The sequence below is a fragment of the Poecilia formosa genome, unplaced genomic scaffold, assembly GCF_000485575.1.
Source record: "Poecilia formosa unplaced genomic scaffold, Poecilia_formosa-5.1.2 Scaffold319, whole genome shotgun sequence".
NCBI classification, from domain to species: Eukaryota; Metazoa; Chordata; class Actinopteri; order Cyprinodontiformes; family Poeciliidae; genus Poecilia; species Poecilia formosa.
Window position 1 is genome coordinate 311,625 of NW_006800258.1, and position 25,636 is coordinate 337,260.

At 38.8% G+C, this 25,636-nt stretch overlaps 1 protein-coding gene across 1 annotated transcript; it reads right to left on the reverse strand.

The window, feature by feature from the left end:
• Nucleotides 1–10,230: 10,230 nt before the first annotated feature.
• gng13b (guanine nucleotide binding protein (G protein), gamma 13b) lies at nucleotides 10,231–24,071 on the reverse strand. Its single transcript, XM_007573122.2, has 3 exons — nucleotides 23,648–24,071; nucleotides 13,068–13,194; nucleotides 10,231–12,829 (listed from the first exon to the last, which is right to left on the reverse strand). The coding sequence occupies exons 2-3, from the start codon at nucleotides 13,163–13,165 to the stop codon at nucleotides 12,724–12,726; spliced, it is 204 nt and encodes a 67-aa protein (XP_007573184.1). The 5' UTR covers nucleotides 13,166–13,194; nucleotides 23,648–24,071; the 3' UTR covers nucleotides 10,231–12,723.
• Nucleotides 24,072–25,636: the final 1,565 nt, after the last annotated feature.

Consider the following 25,636-nt stretch of genomic DNA (forward strand, 5'->3'; position numbering starts at 1 on the left):
GTCATTTCCTTCAATGGTTCTTGGTGCAGCACCACCACAGTCGAGGTGAGGCGGTATCATTATTATAACAATGGAAGTTATCCAGTGCTGCCCAGTGTTTCATGAAGGCATGTATACTGTAAAAAGTACTGACCCAAGCACTGAGCCTTGTGGAACTCCATAACTACATGGCTTTCGAAATGTCAAATTTACAAAAATTACATATGAATGCTGAGTTCTGCTAATATAACTGATTTGTTTCATGATTTTTAAGTTAATAAAAAAAAAGAATATTTTGCTGACTTTTTAGGTACTTTGTTGGTAAAAATGTAGCTAATTAGAAATACACATTAGGACAATGTAGAGGGGAAAAAAATTAAGATATGTAACCTTTATTTACTTAATCTTTTCTGCTGCTTCCAAAAACCAGAAAAAATGTTCATTTATGCTGTTTAACAAGCATGAGAGACATAAAATGTTTGGACATGTAGGGGATAGAAAAAGAGAAAGGGCCAGTCAACACCAGCTAATAAGATAATTGGATAATAAGACACATTTGGTCTTCATTCCTTGTACCCTCTTGTTTTCTCCTCGTGTCTTAGAATATGGAGCCTCACATCTGAGCAATGTGTGCACAGCAGACACGAGGACGGAGAATTTAATGCCGCCAGCATTTATCAACATTAGACTTCCTTGTTTCCGGGTCTGCATTTTAAATAACGAGTTACTCAGCTGCATCATATCCCTTGTTTTTTTTTTTTTTTTTTTTTGTTTTTGGCTCTTTGCGTCATCATGATTGTATTATCCTTGTCCGATGGGACATAGGTAATAATATCATGGCATCTTAAAAAAAAACATTCTGGTTATAAAGTGATAATACATTTTTACCCTCCAGAATACAACTGGAGGGTTTGTCTGGAGAAAGCCTCATCTGTGCGCATTATAGTTTTTTTTTTCTGAGAACATTTATGTCAACAGAGGACAGTGGACTTCTAAAGCAACCCAACTAGTCGCTTTCTAACCCAGATGATCTTAGTAGAGCCAGACATGGATGGCTGTGAAATTTATCAGGATTATCCTCCGTGAGGAACAGCACTTCCACATGGATTAACCACGTATAAATGCTGACATGTCTGTCCTTTGGCAAATCTTCAATACAGCATCAACCCACCATGTTCTATTTTCACTGAGGACGATGATGCACGAAGCAGCGCAATGCACCAAAGATTCTGATACTTTTCTTGTGCATCTCTGGTTTGTGCAATTTATAGACAAAAAAAAAGGTTTTGGTTCTCCTGAACATAATGAATTCACATACATTTCCAAAATACAGAACAAAGAATGATCACAGTAATCTAGCACAACCCACAAATGATTGTTAGTTCTCTCAGCACTAAGCTGACCTCACGCCTCATATGAACCGAACAAACAAGTTGTTTGATGGAAAAATGATTGATCTTGTAGCGCTCAAATGGGATCGTTACTGGGTTAACTTAGAAAGGTTAGTTATTAATTTATACCAACCATTGAAACTGCATTAGATGATATCTACATAAGGAACTTTGTGCCTTCCTCAGATGCTGACTTTTAAGGTTAATCTGAGTCTAAGTGGTCTAATCCAGAGAGGTTCTCCATGTTTCAGGAACTAGCTTTACTTCTGTCTAAAGTGAACTTGTCCAGGTAGATGGTTGTGTTACTTTCTGCTGGACATCTGTTCCTGTTTTTTTCTTTTTTTTTTTTTTTGCACCGTCGCCATATTCCTGCTCAGGATGTGAGATCAATAGGTAAACTGGGAGAATGGTAATACTGTGGTCAAGACCATATAATCCAAGACCAAGTCAAGACAAAGACCAGATTGGTAACGCTAGCTAAAGAACAGAGCGTATCAAGATCAAGACAAGACAAGACCAAAACATTAATTGCTGAGACGAGTAAAGGCCAACACCAGATTGGTAATGTTAGTTAGCTAACAGAGCTTATTGAGACAAGACCAAAACCTCAGGGCCTGTCAAGACAAAGACCAGAATAGTGACATTAGCTAGCTAAGCTAACTGAATGTATGGAGAGCGAGACGAGACCAAGACTTTAGGGGCTGAGAGCAAGTCGAGACCAAGACCAGATTGTAAGACCTGTTAGTAAGCTAACAGTGCTTATCGAGATCCAGATAAGACCAAGTGTTTTTGAGACCAAGTCGAGATTAATGCCAAGGGAGGTCGAGACCGAGTCAAGGGTGATGATTAGAAGGTAAAAACATATCAGGAGGTCAGACATGGATGCCTGTGATAAGGATGACGAGGCTAGAGCAATCAGGATCAGGATTCAGCAGCAGCATGTGAACAAGAAAATTATGACAATTTCCAACTATCAACAATGTATGATGGCAGTTATTACAACCAGTTTTATTTAGTTTTAAGGGACAAATACTTTTCACATACATTTAAATTTAAGATACTGAAATCAGTCTAAGTTTGTCTGATTTTTAAAATTTACTTGAGGATCTGACCTTTGTATGAACAAAAAACGTGTTGAGGACCTTTATGTGTGGCAAATACCTTTCCACTCAATATATACCAGGTTTGGTGTTAAAACAGCAGCATCTTCATTGCTTTTGCTATAACCCCCTTCCCCCATGAATTTTGTGGTTATGTTAACAGAAACTTGAAAGTGCTCACTTTCCATTCTCACGTCTAATGTACTGTGTTAATTTAGGAATGTTCTAGTTTGGTCTCCACAAACCAGGAAGTATGGGGCTGTGAAATGCCACTTATCATCCACCAGTCCTTTCTATGTTTGCGGGCCATCTGGTGTGGCTGAACATTACACTACACTTTGAGAGCAGTGAGAGGGAACGACAGCAGAGCTGTGGACCAAGCAACTGGGCAGTGAGTTAATATTCATGAGTTTTCTGTAAGTTTATCACTGCATATAATCGTGTTAAAGCTTTGCTCCCAAATAAATGTTTTCAGACTGAATGTCTGCTACTCTGTTGTCCAAGAGCATTAAAGTCAACCAATAGAGCAGAAAATCATCTCTCTCAGACTCTCAGTAAATGTTCACCAGAATCTTGCTGCCATTTGAGGTGTCAGCCACTGAAACTATCCCAAGCTGGCGCAGACTTGTAAAAATGTTTGGGAGTCTCGACTGCTCCATCTGGATACAGCAGAGTGTTTAGTGGAAGTCTGAGCTGTAGCTCTCGAGGATTAACCCTTGATGCGGTGCGGTCACCTGAAGGCCAGAGAATCATTCGCTGCAGCAGATCAGCTCAATAATCTCTGGGACCTGGCATCCAGACAGATCCTCCGTCGGTCGTATCCTTTGGGAGATGTGAGACGGAGAAAGATGGAAAATATTTTGTGCAAAGGGAGTAAGGAGCAAGAGCGGAGAGGAGACGGACTGCTTCGACAGCCAAAAATAGCCAACCTGAGAGAGGAAACACAAACAGACCTCTGTAGCTCTGCTCTGTAGAGCTCTGACTCACAAACTTACCTTTAAAAGGTAAGGCACCATTGAGATGCTGCTGGTGTTCCTTATTTTAGATTAAGAAGTTAATATAATTATAGTATAAATACTCCAAACCTATTAAAAAAAATGATCTGAGGGCAGGTTTTTTAGGGGGTACATAAATCTTAAACGCATAAAAGGAAACATTTAAACATAATCAGTATCTGAGCATCATTCTGAAATAGAACCAGGTGCATCTTGTTTTCACTGATTCTTCTTGAGATGTCACTCCTCCTCTGGCCCCTTTGGTAAATCCAGATGACTGAACATGATTTGGGATGGAACACACTTGTCTATTTAAGGCTCTGTGGTTGCCAGTGTGCATCAGAGCAGAAACCAAGCAATGAAGTCATGGGGACAGTTATTAGACCTGTGAGACCAGATTGCGTTGGAGCAAAGATCTGGGGAAGGTCACAAGCAATAATTAGGCAGATTTAAACATCCCAGAATGCACTGTGGTCTCCATTAGTTTAAAATGTTAGAATCTGGGAACCACCAGGACCCTACCTACATCTGACCAAGTGAGATCGGTGAAGAAGCGCCTCGGTGACCAAGAACCCAATGGTTACTAAGGTGATAGTCTAGTGTTCCTTTGAGGAACTAGAAGCATCCAGAAGGTCAGTGCCACTTTGCATTTGTCGCAAAGTGGCCAAATGAAGGACGTTAATTTCTCTTAGAGATTATCAGACTAGGACAAACAACAATCTCTGGTCTGATGAAACAAAACAGAACATTTTCACACTAAACTAAAACAGGACAAACTACTCAACAAAAACAATCCAGGTCCTGAAACCCAGCGGTGGCAACATCATACAATGGAGACGTTCTTCTGAATAACTTGTCTATTATTATCAATAAGTGTTTCGAACCTACAGTTTAAGATATTTTCTGTTTTGGTTTCTTTGCTGCTTTATTATATCTTGCCATTTTACTTTATCTCTTGTGTTAGTTTAGTTATTTGGACTGTTTGTGATTTTTGGTTTTGTTCTGTTAGATTAAGTATTAATTTCTGTTACTGTTCAGGTTTCCTTTCCTCTTCCGTTCTCTTTGTTTTTGCTTTGCCTTCCATTTTGCTCTGGTTCCCCACTACTTCCTCAGAGTACTTAGCTTTGTTTATCTCACCGTTCTCCTCTGGTTCCTCTATCATACTTCCTGGTTTCCATGTTTTGCGGATCTCTTTGCCTCATGTGTCATTCCACCAGATTCTCCCTGTAAATTATTCATCTCCATCTATGAAACTTACATTATGAGACTCAACATGTCTCGAGCTTCGGTCCAGTTCCTGCACCAGCCCTGATCAGTTGTGGAGAAATCACCTGGAAATGTATTTTGTTTGTGTGGTTGTGTGGCAGAGACAGAGATCATTACTAACAGCTGAATTTACATTAGCGATTGCTTCTCATTTTTTATTCTTTGTATGTTTGCGTGTGTGTGCGTGTGTGTGTAGGGGTACTGCAGGTGGACTGTTAATCCTAATCCACTCGTGAAGGGTTGTGTAGAGCACCAGCAGGCCATTAGTGCCTCCGTTGTGTGTGTGTGTTTGCATCTATGTGTGTACGTCTACTCATGGACCAGAATGTGCACTCACAAATCCACGCGTGCACACATTTGTGTGTGTGTGTGTGTGGGTGTGTGCAAGAGTGTAATCTGAGAGTGGAGAGGGGGTTAGAGGGCCATTAACCCATGCATTAGCGCTGACTGCAGACAGAATGGGGAAACGGACTGAGGATGAATCTGGTGTGTGTGTGTGTGTGTGTGTGTGTGCGTGTGTGTGTGTATGTGTGTAGGAGATGTGATGGTTTCAGGATTTTAGGGGAAAGGGACAATCAGGGTTAGGATTTAGCACTGAGGTTGATGGGGGGTTGAGTGCTTTAGGGAGTGTGTGTGTGTTGGTGTGTGTGGAAGGGATTGAGGGGATCTGACCCATTAAAAGCAGACAGACACATCCTGCGTTAGAGTCAGCTGTCCCACCTTACAGGAATCTAGACGTCTTCCTTCGACCTTACAAAGGGATTTCTGTGCAGTTTATTGTAAATGTTTTTTATATCTATATTTCATGTAACATATATTCTCCCAAGTATGTCCTGACAGAGGAGACAGAAAGAAGACACTAGAAAACATATAAGCAGTCTCCTTTTACAGTGTTTATCAGTAAAGTAGGTCTAAAAATTCATTTGTTTTGACTAATAATAACTGGAACACAGATTAATTTTAGACTGGATTACAACTTTCCTTTGTTTCTCTTTATTTTGCCACTGTTATGTAATTTTTTTTTCTGTTTGTTGTGTTATGTTTTTATCTTTGAACAGCCTTGAACATATAAACTTTCCCAGACTTCACTTTGCTGTATATTTACTCTCTTTTAAATCAGTCGTTTCTGCGTTGTCGTCATTAGCTGCCATTCAAAACGCGGGCAGGAACTTTCAAAACTAATTTGTTTGAAATTTGGATGAACAGCCTGTTCAAATTTGTTTAAGCAAACTTGAACTAATCAGATTGACAAAGTACTCTCAGTCTTTGCTCATCTGGCAATGAAAACAATATGGCGTTGATTATTTGGATGCAAATACAAACATCCAGATGTACTCACTCTCTCTCTCTCTGAGCCCTGAACTGTCTGGGAATGCAGATCTGAACTCTGCATTTTCAGGCTGGACTGGTCATACAATCATCAATTTCTTTCAAAGTTTGAATTTATTATGGACTTTCAGGAATTCACACAAGGTCAAAATTATACATTCAAACTCAAGACAAGAACTGGGAAAACCTCTGAAAAAAAAAATAAATCTGAAAATATGTGTCTAGGCTGCAGTTCAAAAGCAGACAAGCCCACAGCCCAAAACATACACATCATGTAATGGATGACACCATCGGTTGTTAGAAGTGCTGCTAATCCACCTCGTTAGCTTTTGCTGCACCTCTTTAAACCTGTTTGGTGAGAAAGCCGGGCAGAGAGACGGTGGAGTCAGACTTAAACCTGAAAACCTGAGCTAATGCATCGAGTTCACACAGATTTGCATATGTAGTTTAAAGCAAATGCAGTCCAGACTCAGCTTTGAAAAAAAAAAAAAGCCAGTACAATCACTCTACTGTAGCAGACTTCACCTGCAGGTTTCATGAGTCAGTGTGAAGTAGACCTAAACATGCAGGCAGAAACCTGATAGCAGATGCTGCTTATTTATATTCTGAGAGTTGATCCACTAACATTTAAGAAGTTGCTGGAGAAAAACTTATTGTAAATAAAAGTAGTTAATGTTGGACAAAATGAACTTGGAATTTTTAAGCAGAGAACAATGAATATGCTTTAAAAAAAATTTAACCTACTGAACAAATAGCAAAATTTGGTATCAGGTGGTCTTACACAACGGAGCAGAAAGCCTGGTTGGCAACATGAGGTTTAAATGCATCTTAAAAAAGTCCAATTCAGTCAAATTACAAGCCAACTACGTTGTCTTTCAGTGACCTTTCGCCTGAACAATGGTGCGTCTCAGAAGAACGTTCAAGGGGAGAGAGCTTCATCAAAATTAAATGTGGAATGAATGACATGTTTCAATCTGTTACACACAGTTTTTTTACAGAAGCTGGTAATTATATTTTGCTACATCAGTTCATATTTTAAAATCCACTGTGTGGACTGACACTGAGTATGGAGTCAGGATGGACAGGGCATAGAAAAAGCCTCAGTCGGACAGAAATAGAGACCAAAAAGTTCTGACAGGAGGTAAAAAGTCCTTCCATATATTTCGTTCTCTATTATTCATGATCTGTAGAAGCTGTAGAGTGGATGAAGTGTTTGCATTGTCTCTTTCTTTGTGCTCTCCTGCCCAGCATTCTGTTTTTCAGTCTTTCCTTGTGTTGACATTTGATCTACTACAGTAAAAATAAGGTTAACACATTCATTTAAACATTTATCGCTATAAATACAGACGATGGCCGCAGCAGATGAGGAAATCTTGCAGATCAGTTGCAATAAATCTATATTTTCCTCAGCCGCCTCGTTTTGTCCCGTCACTCCTTACGATGATTCCAACAGTCTGTGACCCTTTCGTGGACCATCATCTGAGGTGTGGGTGCAGTGGTTGCAAAAGATACTCACACCTCTTAAAGTTCAACACATTTTGTCACACCATAAATTCAAAGTTCCGTGTATTTTATCGGGATCAAACAGGAAAGACTAACACAATCTAGTGCATACCGTTAACATTTCTGAAAAGTGCAGCATGTATTTTTCTCTACAAATTGGCTCAGCTTGTGTCAAACTGGGTGCAGAAAATCTGTCAGCATCAATTTTCAAGCCTTGCCACAAATCCTCACTTGGTTTTGGACTTTGAGTGGGCCATTCCATCACACGGATAGGCACTACTCTAATCTAAGGATGCACTGATATAAAAATTTTAGCCAATATTGATGTTTGATATTATCACTGCTCTTTCGGCTGACCGATATTTACTGATATCCTATATTTTTCTACAATTTTGACACTGTAAAAGCGACCACATCATCTACATTACTTCATGACCACCATGTTCATATCGACCGGGGTCTGCTTATCAGAAGTATGCTGATATGTTAAGAAAATGACTAACATCGTCCGATACTGATGTTGATGCCGTTACATCGTGCATCTCTAATTTAAACCAATCCGCTGTTACCCTGATTGAACGTTTAATGCTTTTGTCCTGCTGAAAGATGAAAACAAGTCTTAAAAAAAATCCTGCCTCAGTTTGCAGACTTCGTTTGTTCTTGAGGGCCGTCTCTGTGTCAGCGGGTGGATCTCTAGTACAACAGAGGAATTTATTATAGTATAAAAAAAAACAGGCAAGACAACCAGATTGTCTAAAAATCTTCTACTTTATTCAGTAAGGTAAATGTTTTTGTAAAACATTCAATAAAAAAACGGTCTATAATTTATTGCTCATTATCATTCTTATACTAGGACTTTTTGATCTGATGCATAATTTTTCCAAAGCACTCCCACATAGAATATGTTGCTAAATATCTAGACAAGGTCTTATACAGTCGTAATGTTGTAATAGTAGACATCCACATCCAAGTTTAGCTCATCGAAAAACAAACCAAACAAGTAAAGCTACAGAAGCAGGACATGAAACAGACAAGGGACAGGCAGAGACAGGAGTCCTCTCATGTACGTCTTTTGTCGGTTTAGTCCAGACAATTTGGTGCTTTTCCATGTGATCCCCTTAGGACTGAGCACGTTTCAGTCCTTTAAATGTTAAAGTTATTTTAAATGACAGAATTGAAGACCATAATCAGTAGGACTCGGGTGGACGGTACAAAGGCTACAACCCTGAAGCCCAGAAGCAAATTGAAGCTGAAAGGAAGCTCTTCCATAGTAGGAACATTGTTCTAGATCTTTGTTGAGATGTCATTTTGTGGATTTGGTTGTGTTCAAAGTAACAGCACTTCTACTCCAATCACTAGTCCAATGACTGCTTTCACTGGACTACTGATTCACAAACTCTTACACATTACAAACAGTTTACTAGCAGGTGTTGTATAGTAGTAGAAACCAAGAGACCCAACAGCCAGGCTGCTGGCTCAGTGCAATAGAATCACTGAAAGCGGTCCGTTTGAACAGCAGCTGTGTGGAGTTCAACTACTGAGGGCATTAACTGTGTGAGAGAAAACATGGCATCAAAGAGGCAGCATTTATGTAAGGAGGAAGAAACAAATATCACTGTTGAAAAAAATTATGTGTTTAAGAGATTACAAAGGCCCACGCAAAAAGACGCTTGAGGTGAGTGTAAAAACATTTTTTGTGAAATTGAGTAAGATATTTAGAATTTTGCTGTTTCAGTCATATAAGATATTTTAAAATGAGAATTCAAAAAATAAACATTGATGGAAACGTGGTAGGTGTTGTTGTGGTATGGAAATGTTTCTCATATTACGGTGTTGGCCTATTTATTGCATAGGGACCATGAGTCAGTTTGCATCAAGAGGTCATTTTACAGAAGAGAAAATTCCGTGAAGTACTTAAACATATCTTTTCTGATACTTTTTGTAGAATAACAAATATAGCATTTTTTATGTTTTGACATTGCTTGCATTGTGTAGGCCTGTCACTTTGAACACAACTGGTTATTTTTTAAGTTTTGTTGTTACGGCTAACAGATTTTTGGACTGTAAAACATGTTTTCACAGCCCATGGGTAGACTAAACTTACTTAGCAACTCTTGATGATAGCAAAAAATAAATAAATAAAAGTTAAAATATAATTCAAGCTCATTTGGAAGTAGAGTAAAACTCCCAGGAGCAGCCGCTGAAACACAAACTGTATCTGATTTACTACAGTACATAGAAGATGTGAAGCTCTGCTGTCCCAAGTCGCGTCCAGACTCCGTTGTCCTTGCCAAGCCTCCCTTGGTACACATTCTCACTGAGTAGCGTGCATTTGTGTGTGTGTGTGTGTGTGTGTTGTTGCTGATCTGTTCAGCCTCCCATGCGTGTGCGTGCGTGTGCGATGCAGCTGCATTTGCGCTTCGCAGCCCACATGGGAGCCTCTTGTCCAGATTTGTTTCTGAAAGTATGCACACATAAACATAAGATTGCAGTCACATGCACTCACAGGCCACCTCTGAGGTCAGCAGTGATGTCGGAACCTCATGCCACATATTTACATTCTCGTTTTAAGGAAACTGTGTACAAGGCAGTAGTAGATGGTGATCTGGCAAGGTGGAGCATTTTTATTGTTGTGATTTTCTTTTATTTTTTTATTCGTTTTTTTTGAGGAGGACAGAAAGAGGAAAGGTTGCGACTATTTAAAAAAGCTCAAGGTTAAGGAAAGTTCTCTTCAATAAATAAATAAATAAGTTAATAAGTTAAAGGGGTCCGTCTATACATGTGAGGAGGGATGCGTGTGAAAGGTTTCTTGTGTTGGTCTCCACGGTTGTGCGTGGTCTTTAGGGGCTGTGGTTCAGGATGAGAGGGAGCAGAAACCTAAACCCGCCCCAGAGACCCAGAGTTTCACTTTGCTATGACTACGCTTGGAGAACTACCGACATCATGACATTCAAGCTAAATCTCAATATGATGATTGTCCTTGAAATGAAGTTTTTTATAATCTGAAAAGGGCAGCAGTCATACATTACAGGAAGCTAGTTTTGGAAGCAGCTTGGGTGCTAGCGTAGTCTGCACAAACATTGCTAAGTATACTCACGGAGGTATTCTTCAATCAGTTGTAGTAGCCACATTCAGTAGGAGAGCGTTACAACTAAAGTGATTTCTTGTCAGTCAGATTTTTACACCACAGGAAAACATTAGCTACTTGGACATGTAGCAGCACACTTAGCAAGCAGCAGGCTGCTGCTAGCTACATTTACATTGATTGCTGTGTTTCTATATGATATTGATGACAAATGTTTTCATTATGTTTATGAAATACATTTTGGGCAGCCTAACTAATTGTAAAAATGTTTTGTAGCCCCTGTACAAAGCAGTGGATTATTCACCCTCTGCCCCAGTCCAGGCAGCTACCTTAGATCCAATCATTAGACTCCTTTTGCTCTTGTGTTTTCAGTGTGGCAGGTGAATAATTTGGTGACCAGAAAAAACAATGTTACTGTGAGTGCTGCAGCAAAGGGGCTACTGTGTGAGGCGTCTAAATATAATGCTATGACAAAACTTCTTTTCACAATTCGTAAGGGGTGTTTTTTTAATTTTTTTTAATTGTATTTCACTTGTCCAAAAGTTCATTCTTTTTTGTTGTTTAAAGAAGCCATACTTCATGACTTTCACGTTTATGCTACGCTAACTTTGTTAATATGCTAGCAGAGTTAAACCCAGAGACATTTTGTTGTATTTCAGTATGCTTCACTGTTACATTTTGTAAGGACTGGACAGCTAATAAATTAAATTAGCTTTTATACTGAAAACTCAAACCACACCTCTATGGATATTTTTTGAAGTAGATATTTTTTTCTTCATTTCACCCCTAGGCGTGATGACTGAACGATCTGTAGCATTAAGAAATCACTTCTGTAGTGCCTTTCTGACAACATGAATTAGGCTGAAAGAACTCAAAAAGCAAAACAAAATGTTGCTAACATCCATCAGTCTGGAAAGAAAACAAGAGTGTCTCAAATACAATTAACCAAACAAATTTTTACAAATCTAGTGAAAAGTTTAATTACCAATGGCATACCAGTAGGTGCCAATTATTTTAAAAGACTAACATTACGCCTAACATAGCGCTAGCATGCAGACAGTTAATGGTTTCAATTTCTAGCTTGCAGTTGAATTTTATGGTGGCAGAGGGAGAACAAACTGAAGCAAAAACCCATGATAATGGCTGATTTGTTGGTCTTACTTGGAAAGCAATCTGCACAAAGTGGGCTACCAGTTCATCATCAAATATACTCAAAACAGACCTTCTTTATTCCAAACTTTGAAAAGGGTCATTCAACATGTCCACCTGCATGCTCCATTCTGGAGACTATTTTGTTAGCATGGATTGGACCTATATTGAACTGTTTGCTAACAGATAACGTTTAGCTAAGCTGTTAAGATTTACAAGATCTTTCTCTGCTGTTCTTAACATCAGTATTTTATGTACATCTATGTCAATTACACAGTAAAAGCAAATGTTTGTATTGAAAGAGTTACTTACTCACTGTTAAGCATTGTTATTGGTGAATTCTCTGTTTTAGTAAGTTTTATTTCTTTTACTAACCTCTTTACTTGGGAAATCTTTCATTTTAGTTAAAAGTAAGTAAATATGACGATGTTTTTAATGATAATGAAAGTCTTACATTTCTTCCACCTACAGTCAGTCTGGCAGTGAGAATGTGATTCAACATTGTATTACACATCACTAACGCATTAAAGTGGGACTTAAAAAAAAACAAGATTGCAATTGGCAGCAGAATAAATAAATAATCAAACAGTATATTCATACAAACCAGTGTAGTACAAGTAATGATTGTTGCTCTCATATCATAGTAATGCTAGATTGCCGTGGCAGGAATAAACTTGCAGAGAAAGAGTCAGACAAGGTTTAGAGCGATGATGTGTGCGAGTGTCAGTGAGTGTTTCTGTGCCCTTGTGGTTGTGTGTGTGCCTGTGTCTAGGGTGAGGTGGGGGGTAACAGCTGTAGTACATTCATGGTGAGGGCACGTTGGGCGCTGTCCGGCCACTGCCCTCACAGTCCGGGTCAGCTTCAGGGATCATCTGTAGGGTTACTGTTGATACGGGAGGTCCTGGGAGGATGGATGCTTCTTCTCCCTAGAGGAGGATGCATTTGCCTTTCTCCACCCATGGGTTGTTCTTCATCAGCTCTGGGTTTAGAAAGGGATCCTCGGGAACGCCGTCCTCAATCCACTTGACCAAACTTTGTAGAAAGAAAGAAATGAAAACCATTTTTGTATTCCCAGTATGTCATGGTGTGATATGGTATGGTATGATGGTATAGAATGGCATATTATGTTGTGGTGCAGTATGGAATAACATGATATGGCATTTGGATATGGCATTTGTATGACGTACAACAGGTATGAATACTGTATGGTGCAGTCAGACCTTGCAGACATTTCTCTGTAAGGGTTTGCAGCTGAGGCCTATATACTCACTCTGTGACCGTTTTGGAGGATTTCTCTCGTTTGAAGGCCAGCTGGTATTTGAGGCTCTCCACCTCCTTCTTCATCTGGGGCAGGTCCATCTCATCCATGGCTGCAGCTTGATATAGGGTTGTTCTACCTGCGCATATAGAGATGAGACCAGAGTTATATTTATATAGCACACTGTTCAAACAGAAAGCCGACTCCATACATCAGTGCCCTGCGGCAAGAGCACAACAAAGAACAACTGGCTTGTTGCTGAGCAGTTACAATTGCTACTCCATAGAATGTATTTGTATCCTCTAAAAAATGGAAAATAAAATCCATTTCTTTTAGTAATCTTGTTCAAATTTTCTTTTCTTTTTTATATGTAAAAACACTTTTCATTTCTTTCTATCAGGGTTAATCATGGTAAAGTAGATTAGTAGAAGACATAGAGAGAGAAACTGGAAAACATTTGGATTTTCCTGCCAGAAAGAAGAAAAAGAACAGCCTGTACTTTTGCACTGTCCCAATTCCCATGGAAGTCTTTGTGTGACCGAATCTTCCTCTCACCTTTACATCCACTGAGACTGGAGAGATTACTGAGGCAAGAAAAACGAGTGAAAGGCAAACAGAACATCTGGTGGCTAGATTTGATTCTTTAATAGACAATTTTTTTTAATCAAATCAGCATACAATAACATGTAAGCCAATAATTGATTTAAATTGTTGTCTACTTTGAAGTCAAGTTACTAGTAACGAGATATGGTGCGTAGCGCAGCGTGGCGTGGTATGGTATAGTACAGAATCATACCATATTTTATATGATATGGTGCTGGTAATGTTACATTGATGTGTCTTTTGATAACTTAAATCAACTGACATAAATTAAAAACAGAATTTTGTATTTCCTCAGGTTACTTATGTCAGGTATTATATTTGCTTAACGATCTGAAAGATTTCAATGTGTCACAAAAAAAAATCTAAAATCAAATAAATTTTTTAAGACAGCAAATACTTTTCCACTGCAGTGTATACCAAGGTTTCAAAACGTAATAATTTCCAAACCATTAAAGCGTTCTGTAGGCCTGGGTGACAAGGCAAAAAACCCCCCAAAAAAAGCAATTTAAGCATTTCATATCAGTCGATATTGATGATAATTGAAACATAAATACAAGGATTTTTTTCTGCACAGTGACAAAAAAACCCTTTATTGTTTAGCTACAAATAAACGAAATGAAATGAAATGAAATGAAACTCTGTCAGCTCCCAGATAGTGAGATGCTTCTTAAAGAGATAGGGGCCAATTTCCAGGCGCTAAACTGCAAAGACAAATTTCTTTTGTTATTTTTGATATGTACTGGATTTTTATAACAACTGAAGATAACATAATTACTCTATTGTGCTATAAAATGACGCTATAAAATATATGCAATATCTCCTTTTTAAGATTATAGCATACATGAATCTGAACATCAAAAACTAATAAAACAAATATTAACAGCATGCTAGAAAACTCCAGATTGCCAAACATGGCTGTGGTTATCTCCTCACAATAATCTGGCCTTCATCCTCTTCCGCTGTTTTTTTTTTCCTGACTTCTGTTCTCACTCCACACCCACATTCTGTAGCCATTAAACTGTCCCAGTAACACTGTGCCCCTCTTGTCTTTCTCCTTATACTTGTGTAACAATATGCACATCCATATTTATGCGAGCTTCAGATGATAGGGGAAGTCATATGCACTAAAAACTGAGATGCTTCAGCACAGAAAAAAAACAACTTTTTATGCCTTGTAATTTATGTAATTGAGGATTTAGTGAATGCGGAGGCAGAGCATAGCAGCTTTGGATTTACCCTCAATTTCACTGAATGGAAAGTGTGATTTAAAAAAAAAACTTTCATAGTTCATATTTTTCATCTTTAAATTCATTGTTTTTATCATTCATTTGAGTCCATGTTAAAGCTGAGGCAGAACTCTGGTAAAGACAAAAGCAACTAAAAATGCGGAGGATAAATGTCCTGCTGCCCGCTTAGCTCCTCCCACACAAAACCTCTGGCATAGTCAAAACCTAAAAATAGAAGGTCTCCAGTGGGACTCAAACCCCAAACCTCCGAGTGGGAGTCAAGTGCTGAACACCTTCAGCAGCCACATCCTACCTCTTCCAACGTATTCCCTCTTAATCTGGACCGAAAAGAACTACAAAATCCAATAAAAAAATCTGATAAGAAAATATAAACTTCCTTCCAGTAATAGAAAGTCAACATGACTGGTTTTAAAAATATATGGTTTCAAAACTGCTCCATTTTTTTTCCATCTTAATCTTGGGGTGGGTGTTATGGACTTAAAAGATTTAACACGATATTTCCTAGTATTGTGATAACGATAAAAATGATGATAAGAAATATTTAATACTTCTTTTCAGGGAACTGTTTGGGTGTGACTGCATGGCACAGCAATCATAAACACAAATACAGAACTTAGTTTGTAATACTTTTCTTTTGGATGCCAGTCATATAAGGAAGTGAGATTTGAATCAAATGTATTTATATTTATTTATTTTTTTTTAAAACATCATTAATCAGTATTTATCATAACAACAATAAATCAATATTGAAATTGTTTTGAACTTCTCTTAGTTTAGGCCTCTGGTCTGTTTTAACACCAAATAAAAACATAAATAGTTATCTGGTAAGATATTACTGACTTTTCTTTTTTTTTTTTAGCAGAACCTCACTTCTAAAATGCTGAACCATCACTTGAAGGATGACTGCTTTGCATATTTACAAATGTGCTGAACATTTTTTTTCCTTTTTTTTCTACAAATCCATGGATTTTCTCCCATTATTCTTATTTTCATTTGCTCTACATAAAAACTTTTATTGTCGCTGCCGACTGCTGCAAAAAGCCCAGAGCTATAACTGTGACTCCTGTTCTATAAAATGAAAGAGTGACTACTTATTACCTAAAAGAGAATGATGATCCCTTTTTTTGCACATTGTTGTAAAATCCAATTAAACAGGAGGGGGGGGGGTGGTTTTAACAGAGGCTGGACTGCGACTAAAAGAGATTAAAACAGCAGTTAATTAATAGGCCAGTCGCATGTGTCCTTTAGTTAATAAGAGGAAAACATCAGGTGCAATATTACACCGTGATGTGTGTGTCTCCTTCTAGTGTTCGGCAGACAGGGAGGTAGAGTGATGGCCACTTCCTGCCTTAGATCAGATTTCAGCTGCATCCTCCGGAGACGGCAGCAGGACTGGATGTTTTCTTTTGTCTGACTCCATCGATCATTTTCTCTTTCATACCTCTGTTAGCACTTTACCTCCTATTTCCTTACTGGCAAATATTTATTTGCCATATGCATCTTAAAGCTCTCTTTTTTCAACTTTCTGCTACATTTTTAGCTGCATTGCAGGTTGCCCACGTGTTCCTGTCACTGAAATCACAGTAGATTCTGAGGCTAGGTTTACACGAGACCGCTGCCTGGAAACTTCCTGCAGTTTCAGATGCTGACTGGGAAAAAGTTCCACATTCAGATGGCGGGGCTTAGACTCCTTGGAACAGTTGTCATGCCAGGCCATGTGATGGCGCTGTGATTTTAGCATATCATTAGTAGTCCCAGGTTAGCAGTGTGCACATTAGGAGTGTTTTTATGCCCGATTGTCTGGTAGACTCAGTTCGATTCAAAATTGGGGTTCAAAACTGCAATTTTGTTACATGTTCAGCTGTTGCGGTTCGTTTTCACACTGCACTGTGTCAAATGAACTAAACACTTTGAAAAGCCTGTTCAGCCACTCACTTGTGGTGGCGCTGCACCAATAATCATGGAAGGAAACAGAAAAGCCTCTGAAGAAGACAGTGAGCGCAACTTTCTTCTTCATAAAATGTGAAAAAAATGGAGTAGCGTCAGATTTTAGCAGTTGTAGGATTTCTATTTTGGCTTTGGCAAAACGAGTCATTTCTCCTGCTAGCAATAGACTCACGCATTTGTTTTGTTGTATTTTTTTCTTTTCTATTGTCCTTTCTCCCTTGCCGTGTCAGATTACTTGCCGAGTCACTGAAAACCCTGCCGTGTAAATTTGCCTATATTCATGTTCTGAACTACCTCAGACACAACACAATGCTAATAAAGAAAAGATTGTTGCTGGGCCATTGATTTAGTGTCGTCATATGCCGTAAAGCTTAAGACCAAATAATTAGTCGATTCAGCTTTCCTTTCAGCTGCAGACTCACTTTGTACCTTTCACTGCGCTCAGATTTCCGATGTCCGTCTGTCTCCTGCTGTCTTCTACAAATGCCCTCTCACTAAGTGCTCTCTGTGCATTTGCACACATTTGAAACAGTTAATCCATTACTCTATGCATTAGTAGCCTCTCCACCTTCTCTTTCAGTGAGGTCCAGCCAGTTGCTTGTAATGATCACTGTTACAGGCGACCTTATAAAGTTAGTGTAAGATTTGTTTAGAGAGGTCTTTGTGGAACGGTCGAAACTTTTCAGTTGTGGGATTTAAAAAGATTATCAGTAATAGGAAATACCCTAATCTGATCAGCAAACTGTCCTCTGCAAAGGTTTTCCAACTGTACTGAAGTTAAACGTCTGCGATGCCATCTGGGAATCTCCAGTCCAATACTAATACATTTCAAAATCTTTGGTTCCTGTTTTCCCAGCATGAAGAAAGGATTGGAGGCACCCAAAGAATCGACTGATGACCGGAATCAGATGATGGTATGCTTTTTACCAGTTTCTATAGTATTTGGTGTCTGAACTATTGAAACAGCCAATTATTAATGTTGTTAGACAGGGTCTCAATTATTTATGGATTTTAGCGATCACCATATATGTTCCCTATCACCTATGAATACCAAGGGGTCCATAGTATTTTTTTTCTTTTTTGGTTCCTTTTCTCTTCGTCTCTTCTTAGTCAAGCCATTATAGCACTTCCATGAGACTGTAGAGTTAAATATATAAATTGTGCCCGAAACTGGGACTTCCGAATGTGTTCTCAGTGGCTGCGTTTCCATTACAAATGTGTCCTAAACTTTGTCGATGTTCCGCTAATGTTGAAAAAAACCTCAATTTCGCAATTGCAGTGTTTCCGTTAAAGTAGCGACGCAATTAAAATCACACCTGAATAAGTTTGTTTTAAAAAACATGCCACACGATTGTCCTCCTACTGTCATCTTCCTGTCATCTCCTTCGTTTTTTCTGCCAGTAGCAACATTTGGTTGTTGATCACATTTCGATCACCAGCTGCCACAAAAACCACCTCATCTTAGTGCAAAATCTTTTCATTCAAAAATGAGAGCTTTTTGCAAAATCTGCGAGTTTCCATCGCACAATTTTATGGTCAATGGAAACACAGCTACTCATGCAATAGTGTAGCACAAAACCTATTATCTGGCTGTGGAAATTCATACCTGTTCTTTAATAGAGCCAAGAAGGAACAGGTAGTGTAACTGCTACGGTGGAAAACCTGATTCCCCTTCCTGGACTTTTTACAACCACACTTCTTCAAAGTGGTCCTCTGGCACCAACCTCAATTTTGCCAGTGGTCTGATGCCTTCGATGCAGTCTATAAGTCTAGGTTGTATAGAAGTGTGAATCATCTTATGTCATACCATAAGAAAACATGGCAGTGGTCTAGCACCCACTCCTGCTCTTTGATGGCAGTTTTGTATAGAAGAGGCTTAGGAGTCTAGCATCCAGTTGAAAGCGAAGAGAACTGGGAAGGTTGCCAGGAGGAGGTCGATTTTATATGTGTATTAGAAAAGCACCTTTTTGTTAAGGCCCCACAAAGGCACATACACACGAGTCACAGAAATAAGACGGATGATTGGAGGATGAAGTGATTTATGTATCAAAGAGCAGATGGAGTTCAGCAAAGAGCATCACTCAAAAAGTCTTTCTGATAATTGGATGTGGAAAATGTGGCTTAGCCTATGGACATGGATGGATAATAACAAAACGGAGTCCTGTACAGGGTATTAACATGGAAGATACATCACCGCACAGTTTGACGGAAGCCATGGATACTATTAACATCATATTGCAGTTATTTTACCTAATATAACTATTAAGCTGAAAATCTTCACAGTCCAATCACCTGCGAATTTATCCATGCACATTTACTGCACAACTTAAAATTCTTTTAAAATATATAGAATTTTTGATTGCACAGGGTTCCTTAAGTCTTTAACATTTATTAGGCAGTCAGGCCTTAAGGAGATAAATAATGGCATCCCTGTGGGAGGAATATGAGACAAAGACATCATTCAAGAATGCTTAAAAACAATATGTAAATAGTTTGCAAATTGGTGCAATGTTACTAAATATTGGACTGTGGTGTGAAATTTTACACCTGTGAATCAATCAGAACAAAATAAGTACTATAAATATGAGTCTGTGGGCAAGATCTCAGCAGTCACAGAAACCAAATGAATATCTGAAGTGCAACTTTAACTTGGACTTTTCACTAGTTTGTTGCAATTTCTTTAATAAACCTCCTTTTTTTTGGTCTCTTAGACCTGTTTTTGTTTGGTTTAAGTGTGGTATAGCTTGTGTCTGTATTAGTGCATGTGTTGCTTTAAAAGCAATAATCTGAGTTTGGGTGTCAGATAGGAGGGCACAGTGGGGTGGTTGTTTTGGGGGTGATATGTAGGTCAGATAGTGATTTGGGTCAGAGCATCCAGAGATTAACCTTTACTCCCCTCTACTCTACCAACTTCCCAGCACTCCTTTTTACTGTATGTGTGCATGTGTGTGTGCGTGTGTGGGGATATGTGTGTTGCCAGGGTTTAACATGTTCTCTGAGGGATGTACCAGGGAACAAAAAGAGGAAAAAGCAGAAAAACTCTGAGTCTGAGTGAAGAAGGGAAGATAAAATAAAGAATATGGAACAATAATAAGATGTAAAAGACAGAAGACTGGATCAGAGTGAGCAGATATTCTTGCTTCTATAGCTACTGCATTGTAAATAGAGGCTAAAAATAGAAAGGAAGAGGCAGAGCTCTTCTGACCAGCGGAGAGTGAAAACGGAGAAAAAAAGACGATGTTTCTCTTCATTAAACTGGCAAGGAGATGATTTGAAGGGCTAAAACTTCTTGACGCTTAGAAACGGTGTTTGAGCTTTTAAAGCCAGCTCATCTATTCAGCTCTTTGGTGAGAACCGAGCGCCTGAAAACCAAAACAGATGATATCACACCAGTCTGCATTCAGACATATCCAGTCAATAGAGTCTAATCGATATGGAATTAGCCTGGATGGAATGATGTGTGTATGCTAGGTCCCAGTACACATACAGGGGACAGCAGACCAAGAGTCAGTCAATGCGGCTAGCTAAGAAAAAAATCAATTGAATGAACACAAATGTAAAATGGTGATGATGACAGAAAACTGTAGCAAAAGGACAAACCTTGTTAAAATGTAGAACAACCATATCTTAAGTGGAAAGAACCATGGACAGATGTAAAACAACAGGCACAACAAAAGAGCTTCAGTAAAGCTGAGCAAACTTGTAAAGTTGCTAGCTAAATATAAAGTGCTATAAAACAACCCTAACAAAGACAAAATAATTACCTGCTACTAATACCACAACTAAAAGATCCTTCCTGCAATGTAACAAAACCTTCATGAGAACCCTGAGTGTCTACAAGGTAACTAAACATTTTCAGAAGAACCTGAAACACCTACTAAATAACAAAGCATCTTCCAAAGGACCCAAAATGCCTACAGTGTAATAAAACTTTCATAAATACATTAAATACTTATGGTGTAACAAAACAACTTCAAATAGACCGTATATACTTCAATGCAGTAATAAAATAATACAAGAAGCAGATTGTTTTTAGAAGTATTAAAGACTACAACAAAGAAACAAAATTAAAACTTCAAATTGAACCCCAAAAAGTACAATGTTACCAAACTATTAAAAAATGGAAATGTTACAGCAAACGGTGACAAAATAAGCATACAGTGCTCAAAAATGGGCTCTTTTTCATTTCAACCCGTGTCACTGTGCAACTGAGTTTTTATGATCAGAAATGGAGCCATCTGCCAAGGGATGTTTAGTACCAACCATGTTCATTTCCCCACCAGATTGACATTTTGTACACTTTGATAGCTGATGACTCAAAGTAATTTTCTGTATACATAGTCTATAAGTAAATGTCAAGCCTGATATATTTATGGCTCATATCATTAAAAAATATTTATAGTATAAGTTAAGAACTGTCATAAGACTTATGGCTGAGAAGGTTTCTATGTTAAGTTTTTATCAAGCTTTAGCTAGTTTTGTAACAGAGCTAATGCTACAGTCAAATTTAGCTAAAATTAGCATTAGCTTATATTTGCTGTGCTTCATAAACTTAATGAAGTTGGTGTCGATGAACAACACATTTTAGCTGTGTTTTTTTATAAGACTGATAGAGGTATAACAAGATGTGCTCGTACAAGATCTTGTACAAGTGTCTCGTGTGCACTAGCTAGTTGTGGTCAGGATGGCTTTGCCTGCTAACGTTTTAGTAGGGGTTTTAGTAGGAGTTATAACTAGCAACAAGGAACAAGTCATTTGTTTGGCATCATTCTAAGTTTCCGATAGAGACGATAAAATGTCAACGGACTGACAGACAAGACACGATCAAAATGTAGGCACTGCAAGTTGCTCAGATGCTGAAAGAGGCAGAAAGCATCACTAGGGGTATGCTGAGATACATCACAATCACAGCGCACCCTATCAATAGCAACAGGGAAATGGTAAAAGTTGTACTGCAGAACATGAAAAGTTGAAGCGCTGTCCTAAGGTGTGAAGAGATCTAAAGAAATCAGAAAAAGAAAGTCATCCTGAATCGTCTCGGTCTCGTGAACTCAATGTCTTGTCTTGTCTTCTGAGTTTTAGGGATTGTTACAACCCTACATGTTAGGTTTAAGAAGTTGTTCTCAAATTTAATTTGTAAGAACAACCATTTCAGTACAGTTTTATGATTTAACCACAAACCAATTGTGTCTTGGTCTTTTTTAACACGAAAGTTGAAACAGACAACTTAGTTCAATAAAAATTTTTGTTAATCTTGACTTTTATCCACAAAGTACTTTGGGGATAAAGATGTCTTTCACCTTTGACACAGATCTTTTTTGTAAGCATGATTTTAAGCAATACAAGCAAAATTTCTGCCACAGTGACTACACCTTACGTCTCTGGAGTCAGGAAAAAATCCATGGAAAGGCGGCAAAATTCAAAGGAATTTTATTGACACAAACTTCCCTGTTCTCTCGCTTTGAGCAGGAGAGACAGCTGTGGCTGGGATTTAGTGTCTCTTTTCTAGCCATTAAATTATGATAAACCTACAGCAGTTACACTGTAAAACTAAACTAGAGTTCATTTTAAGTCAAATAAAGTTTTTTGCATTCACAGACATCTAAAGGCATTTCCCAAAGGACGATTAAACACACTGAAAAAAGACAACTGGCGATCCAACTTAAAAAAGTTTGAGTTGATTTGTTGCAAGTAATCAAATTACACTCATCCAAGTAAATATGTGAAGTACTACATTTATTAAGCTAAGCAAGCTTAAATAAATTTGACAAGTTTCTTTTAGTTGAGCACCTTCCTCTTTTTTCAGTGCACACACACAGACACACAGCTACTTCCTTGTTTCTTAAAAATTTGTTGATGATCCACAAGGTTTGCATTTTTTTTTTATTTGGACCTCAGAATATAAATGGTTGAAACCGTTTAAATACTATGCTCAATGAAGACAAAACAACTAGTTGAAATATTTTACAGTTAAAGCCAACAGAAAATATGAGCTATTTTTGAATTATATCATATTTAGGGAGATGGTTCTGGATTTAGTCATGTACATTGTTTCATTGTTTAGTGCATTGTTGCAAAGTATTGTAATTCAATTTGATTATTCCAGTATAAAGTAACAGATAGCTTTTTGCTTGTTGACTCTAAAGTCAGTTGATGCTAGAATGATTAGAAAAGATTTGATTAATTTAAAGAATTTGAGCAAATGATGTCAAAAGAATGTAATTAATTTGTTGAGTAAGTAGATTTAGGGGTCCCTTCCGAAAAATCGGTTGAAGTCAAATTCAATCAAATCTGAACATATCATTACATGAAGGGTTAAATTCTAACAGTTTATTTTATAAGTGTATCCTGCAAATTTTGATCATATCTGTGAGTTTCCCCCTCACAATTCAGGCCAAAGAGGAAGACGATGAAGAGAGGATGGAAGGAAAGGAAGAACAGAAGATAAATGTAAGTTTTATGTAACAGCCGTGGCTTCCACAGGGCCCACAGACAAGGTGAGAGCGTGGAGGAGCTGAAACTGGGCAGGACAGGAAATAGAAAAAAAATCAACCAATAATTCACTTAAAAAAAAAAAAAGTAACTATCGCGCCAAAATGATTCCAAATCCTGCGCAGACTTTGCGTCGGTTTGCCTTCAGACAAGCATGGAAATCAAACTGAATTCCAATATTACATTTCACGCAAAAAGAAAGAAAAAAAAGACTCCCCGCTGCAGGAATAAGGAATAAAACAAATGCCCGAGCTGAACGGTGAAGGGATGATGCGGGTAAACGGAGGTGGTCGCATCTCTTACCTCACTGATGCGCCGGCGGCGGCTGTTGCTCCGTTCCAAGTCCGAGGATGCAGGTGAACACTGCAGCACCCACACACACACACACACACACACACACACACACACACGCAAACACACACACTACAAAGCACACTAAAACACACCGTCGCTTTAAATTTCCCGTGCAGCACCGCCTAATGTACGTGCGCCTTAATTGATCCTCTGAGAAAAAGATAAAGGTAACAAAAAAAAATCCGCAGGATTTCCGGAGTGAAACAGATGATGAGCAGTGTGTCAGTGTCTGGAGGAGGCTGAAGCTGGAGCTGGCCCGTTTTTGTTTGTAGGTTCCTGTTGATGCTGAGGTGTGTGTGTGTGTGTGTGTGTGAGTGTAGGAGGAGGAAGTTAAAGAAGTAGTGCGCCTCGGTGCTCGCTCGGATGTGCAATCTCCGGCTCTCTACCGGGATCCTCCTATATGAGAGAGTCCGTATGTGTGTGTGTGTGTTGAGAGAGAAAGAGAAAAGCGAGAGCGAGGGAGAGAGAGTGGGAGGAGGAGAGATACTGGGAGTGTGCATGTGTGGTCCCGGAGGATGCGCGTGGAGAGTGGACCGGCTTCACCAGCTAATTTAGCGGACGGACAGACCTCAAACTGTCTGAACTCTGCGCTGGGCAGAGATTTTTTTTTATTTTTTTTTTATTGCCACACTCTTAGTTCCTGCCTAATGTGGACATTAGGTTTTCACTGAGGGAAGTCTTGAACGCAACATACAGTGAGACTCGTAGCTGCAGTTTTGTACCTAAAGATCTTTGCAAATAGCCTAAGGATGCATTCACACCAGTGTTGTTTAGTCCGTTTTAATGACCATCAGTTCGTTTGCGGAGGTGTGAGTGAGCAACTGACCTCTGACCAAAATAAGCTAACGAACTCTGGTCCACCTATAAACTTATCTCAGTTCGGACAAGCTGAACTGTGGTGTGGTTTAAATGCAAATATGAATGCAAAGTGTACCGGAACCTTCTCCAACCTGTAGGAAGCGAACTACAGCAGGGCATTCTGGGTAAATAAAAACAAACGTGCGTGTGTAGCTCGAGGAATCCTATAACCACTAAAATCTGACGCCGTCTATTTTCGTTTTCATTTTGTGAAGAACAAAGTTGCGCTCAGTGTCTTGTTCAGAGGTTTTCGTGTCGTTTCCCTTCAGTGGCTCTTGGTGCAGCAGCGCCACCACAGGCGAGAGAGTCGAACAGGGTTTTCAAAGGCTTTGAGTTTGTTTATCAAACCGCGACAGGTGAAAATGTAACAAAGTTACAGTTTTGGACTTCAGTCGCACCAAGTCTTCCGGATTATCGTATGGAAACCCCTGATGACCTCAGGTTGACTCCAGAATAACTTGGGTCTCATGACCCCAAAGAACTCCAAATCATCAGACATCGTTAAACTTCTTCACAGTTGAGGTTTTGTGCTGATGTGTGTTTGGTTTTGGCTTCAGATGGTACATTTCAGAGACGTTGAGTTAGATTTCCCTTTTAAAGCAACTTAGACTCATAATTATAGGACTGAAAGGCGAACATGCAAATGTTTCATGGAAACCAACAAAACTATGTGGAAAATTGTGATATGACCATCCAGCAATTAACCTTAATGTAATAATCTGAGTTACTTGAACTGTAAAATCTATGTCTACTGAAATGTAAGTCTCTAGGCTCTTCCTGTTCTGTCTTTATACATTGAATAAGGACTGTGCAGTGTCTTTCTGTTGCTGACCTTCCCTTGTTGGAAATCAATGGGACCAAAAGAGAAAAAAAGAAACTCTACAAGCTATTTCAAGGCTTTTTGTAGCTCAGTGAGGCAGCCAATTTCCAGATATTTCACACCTTCTGTGAAAGTGCATGACCACTTCTGTTCCCAGAAGCAAGCACGCTGAGCACAATACAGTAAATCATCCAATATGAATGGATTTTGTTGCAAGCGACTCTGGGCTTAGGCTTGTGTGCTCGTGTATGTGTGTGTTT